Source organism: Pteropus alecto, unplaced genomic scaffold (assembly GCF_000325575.1).
Source record: "Pteropus alecto unplaced genomic scaffold, ASM32557v1 scaffold400, whole genome shotgun sequence".
In the NCBI taxonomy this organism is placed as follows: domain Eukaryota; kingdom Metazoa; phylum Chordata; class Mammalia; order Chiroptera; family Pteropodidae; genus Pteropus; species Pteropus alecto.
In genome coordinates, this window is record NW_006430045.1 from 254,252 (window position 1) to 259,252 (window position 5,001).

General features: G+C 51.4%; 1 protein-coding gene across 1 annotated transcript in view; it reads left to right on the forward strand.

Annotated features, from left to right (window-relative positions):
- The window catches only part of TNXB (tenascin XB), a 75,221-nt gene that overhangs the window by 30,617 nt on the left and 39,603 nt on the right, over positions 1 to 5,001 (forward strand). Inside the window, 4 exon segments of the mRNA XM_025046003.1 lie at positions 2,359 to 2,646; positions 2,953 to 3,261; positions 3,812 to 4,126; positions 4,255 to 4,589. Of these exon segments, the coding sequence (XP_024901771.1) occupies positions 2,359 to 2,646; positions 2,953 to 3,261; positions 3,812 to 4,126; positions 4,255 to 4,589 (1,247 nt within the window).

Below are 5,001 nucleotides of genomic sequence, written 5' to 3' on the forward strand. Positions count from 1 at the left end.
AGCTGGGTCTCCAGGGGCAGAGAAGGGCCTCCGTGAGCTGTGCTGGTGGCTGCTCAGGGTCCCACACGGCTGACCTCGAGGCTCTGGGCACATTTTTGAGAAGACAGTTGAACTGGACCACCCAGCTCCAAATAGGGACTTCCTGAAGTGACCTAAGGGCCCCCAGTCATCACCATGGCTTCATCCTTCACCTAAAATTTGAGGACATATCTACAGACCCTGCCTCACCCTCTCTGTGTCTGTGTTTCTCAGCTATAGATGAAGAGACCCCCTTCCCCACAGAGGTGGAGGAGACCCCCAGCCCCAAGGAGCCCAGCACGGAGGCCCCGGAGTCCCCCGAGGAGCCCCTCCTGGGGGACCTGACAGTGACAGGATCTTCCCCAGACTCGCTGAGCCTCTCCTGGACCATCCCCCAGGGCCACTTCGACTCCTTCACCATCCAGTACAAGGACAGGGACGGGCGGCCCCAGGTGGTGCGTGTTGAGGGTGAGGAAAGCGAGGTCACCGTGCGGGGCCTGGAGCCGGGCCGCAAGTACAAGATGCACCTGTACGGCCTGCACGGGGGTCAGCGTGTTGGCCCCGTGTCCACCATGGGCTTGACAGGTGAGTGATGGTTCAAGGGCCCCAAGGATGGGCTCCAGTAAGATCTCATTAGTAGTGTCTCCCGAGTCTCCTCCACTGGATACCCTAAGACCACAATTTCTGACCTTCTGTGTCCACTTACCATCTGAGGTCAGGCGTGGTACAGCGGCAGGAAAAGCAGGTCATAGGGAAGTGCCTGGTCCATCTGAGAGAGGCCCTTGTTTTGAGGACTTGAAGGCAGTAACATCCTGACTTTATGGCTCTCTGCTTTTCCTGGGAAGGAAATTTTATTGTGGGTAGGCACATATGCCTTGAAATATTAATACACTCAACAAATATTATATGAAATGCAAACTAATTTACAAAGAGAAAGAATAGTGTAATGAACTCCTATGTATCCATCACCCTGTTTCAATCAAATATTAACTCTTGCCAGATCTGGCTCACCCACACTCTACTTACTGCCTGCCCTTTCCCATAGAATTATTTTTTTAACAGCTTTATTAAAGCATAATTTACATACCATAAAATTCACCTGTTTCAATATACAACTCATCAATTTTTAGTATATTTACGGAGTTGCGCATCCTTCACGATTATCTTGATTTAGAACTTTTCCATCACCCCAAGAAGAAACCTCATGTCTAGACCCTTTCCAACACCCAGCCCCAGGCCACCCTAATCTACTTTAGTCTCTGTAGATCTGCTGTTTCTGGACATACTATATAAGTGGAATCAAGCAATATATGTTCTTTTATGTCTGGCTTCATTCACAAAGCACATTTTTTAGGTTCATCCATTTTGTAGCATGTAGCAGTACTTCATTCCTTTTTATAGCCAAACAGTATTACTTGTGGATGGACCACAAGTAGTAGACCATCGCAACGTTTTTAAACTAATTCCAAACACTATATTTCATCACTAGGTGTTTAAGTATACTCCTCTCTTTAAAATGACTATTTAAAAATAACCATACTATAATTGGTATACCTTTAAAATGAACAGTCATTCCTTAATATCCCCAAGTATCCAGATAGTGCTACAGTTTCCTGATTGTTTCATAATTATCATTTTACAATTGGGTGCTATAATTTGGTCTAAATAAGGAGGGTAAGTTACAGTTGGGACAATTGGAATTTAAATAGGTGATCAGGGAAGGCCCCAAAGAGAAGGTGGCATTTGAACAAAGAATTAAAGAAAGCATGGACATGAGCCATGTGGACATCCGGGGAAAGAGCACACGGGCAGAAGGAACAGTTAGTGCAAAGACTCGGAGGCAGGCAGCTAGCATGTTAGATGGACCACAAGGAGGTCACAGAAAGACTTTGATGATCATAACCAGCAATGGACCTTACGTCAGGCCCGGAGCTGTCCCCCACCTTTCTGGCCTGAATCTAGGAAACCTGTAGTCTCAGCAACCCCTTCTGGCAACAGGATTGCATCTGTTTGCATCTCTTTCCAGTCCCTGAAGAGGAAGCCCCTGCCAGCCCTTCTTTGAAGCCACACTTGGGAGAGGTGAATGTGATGGATGCCACCCCCGACTCCTTGCACCTCTCCTGGACCGTCCCTGAGGGCCAGTTTGACCACTTCTTGGTCCAGTACAAGAACGGAGATGGGCAGCCCAAGGTGGTGCGGGTGCCAGGGCACGAAAACGAGGTCACCATCTCGGGCCTGGAGCCAGACCACAAGTACAAGATGAACCTGTACGGCTTCCATGACGGCCAACGCCAGGGCTCATTTTGGAAAATAAACACAAAAACCTTTTCTCTCTGCCAGCTATTCAAGGTGACACTAGCCCAGGGGCCCCACCCCGCCTCGGGGAGCTATGGGTAACAGATCCCACTCTGGACTCACTCCACCTCTCCTGGACGGTCCCCGAGGGCCACTTCGACTCCTTTGTGGTCCAGTTCAAGGACAGGGATGGGCCCCGGATGGTGCCTGTGGAGGGCCACGAGCGCTCAGTTACCATCACCCCTCTGGACCCTGCCCGCAAGTACCGATTCCTTCTTTACGGCTTCCTGGGCAAGAGGCGCCATGGACCCCTCACCGCGGATGGCACCACAGGTCAGGGCATCCCCTGCTGGGCCTGCCTCTGTTTCTAGAAGTCCCTGGGAAAGGCATCTATCACCCAGCCAGGCCAGAGCAGCAGGTGGTCACTTGTGATGGCTGCCATGGTTGTTATTTGGTCCCAGCCCCTCTGGCTGGGATCCAGTCCCCTCTTCTTTTTGCATAAGCCCATAGCACCAGCCCTTCGAGACTCAGCCATGGCAAAGCCCTGTCTCCAGACCTCTCAATCCTGACCTTCGAGGTCACCCAGCCTTCCAGAAACATTTCAGCCATATGACAGAGACATCTCTCTCTACATCTCAGAGACCCAGAGTGCTGTGGGCAATACTGGAATGAAGCGTCCCCCAAAACCCCGTCTGGGGGAGGAGCTACAGGTGACCAGCGTGACACCGGACTCCGTGGGCCTCTCATGGACAGTCCCCGAGGGCCAGTTTGACTCCTTTGTGGTCCAGTACAAGGATAGAAATGGGCAGCCTCAGGTGGTACCTGTGGAAGGTAGCTTCAAGGAAGTCAGTATCTCAGGCCTGGACCCCGCCCGCAGGTACAAGCTGCTGCTCTATGGGCTGCATGAGGGCAAGCGTGTGGGTCCTGTCTCCACCATTGCTGTGACTGGTGAGTATGGCTGTGGCCAGAATAGACTCTTCTTCCTTCCTGCCAGTCTCTCCACTTTACCTGGCCACACAATTTCTGAGCTTCCTATATGCCTTTGTTTGGGTGAAGGAATCAGTTGTATGGAGGTATAATTTACATGCAATAAAATACATTCATTTTAAGGGAATAATTCAGTGAGTTTGGGCAAATGTACAGGTAATGAAAACATTGCCATAGCTGAGATATAAAATGTTTCCCTGGACCCAAAAAGTTTGCCTATACCCAGAGGAGTCAATTCCCCAACCCCAGCCTCTGGCAACCACTGATTGCTTTCTATCATTATATTGTGCCCTTTTAAGCGTTTCATTTGCAGAATCATACAATACTTAGTCTTTTGTGTTTCGGTTCTTATACTTAGAATTGCGCTTTTGAAATTCATCCCCGTGTATAAATATTTGGCCCTCGTTATTATTAATCTTTTGCCTTCATCACCTTCCCTCCTGCCTTCCTCTTGGAGAGAACTGGTACAGTGACAAACTAGTCACCGATCTCTACTTATCTCTCTGAATAGCTCCCAGGGAAGAAATCGAAGCTGAGACCATGGCCCCAAACCCTCCAGAGTCCAAGCCCCACCTTGGGGAGCTGATGGTAGATGGAGTCACACCCTACACCCTGCATCTCTCTTGGACAGTCACTGAGGGAGAATTTGATTCCTTCGAGATCCAGTACACAGACCAGGATGGGCAGCTTCAAGTTGTTAGTATAGGGGGTGACCAGAATGACATCACCCTCTCAGGCCTAGAATCCGATCACAGATACCGGGTGAACCTGTATGGTTTCCATGGCTGGGAGCGTATGGGTCCTACCCAAGTGGAGGCCATGACAGGTGAGCTAGAAGAACTCCGCCCACCCTGCTTCCTTCCAAATAGTGTGAGAGCAATGAGGAGAGCAAAGGCCACGTGAGCACCTGCCCTTCTCTCAGGTCCTTCTCTCTCTCTCCCTGTCTCTGTTCAGCCCCAAAGGAGGAGGAGGATAAACCTTCAGAAGCTCCCACCACCACCCCCGAGCTTCCCATCAAGCCCCGCCTGGGGGAGTTGTCAGTGACCGACACCACCCCCGACTCCCTGCACCTCTCCTGGACTGTCCCTGAGGGCCAGTTTGAGCACTTCCTGGTCCAGTACAAAAATGGGGACGGGCAGCCTAAGGTGGTGCGGGTGCCAGGGCACGAGGACGGGGTCACCATATCAGGCCTGGAGCCAGACCACAAGTACAAGATGAACCTGTACGGCTTCCATGACGGCCAACGCCAGGGCCCTGTGTCTGCCATCGGGGTGACAGGTGAGTGGACGGTGGAAGCCCCAGGGTGGGAGCCTGCAGGAGGATCACACTCTCTCTGCTGGGTGAGCAGGGTACAGGGGTCCCTTCTGCTGGAGGCTGAGCCACGGTGTCCTTTGTGCCTCTCTGCTGGGGTTCCCTGATGATAGCTGGGTCTCCCTGGGCAGAGAAGGGCCTCTGTGAGCTGTGCTGGTGGCTCAGGGTCCCACACGGCTGACCTCGAGGCTCTGGGCACATTTTTGAGAAGACAGTTGAACTGGACCACCCAGCTCCAAATAAGGACTTCTCTGAAGTGAACTGAGGGCCCCCAGTCATGACCATGTCTTCAACCTTCACCTATAATTTGAGGACATATCTACAGACCCTGCCTCACCCTCTCTGTGTCTGTGTTTCTCAGCTACAGAGGAAGAGACCCCCTTCCCCATG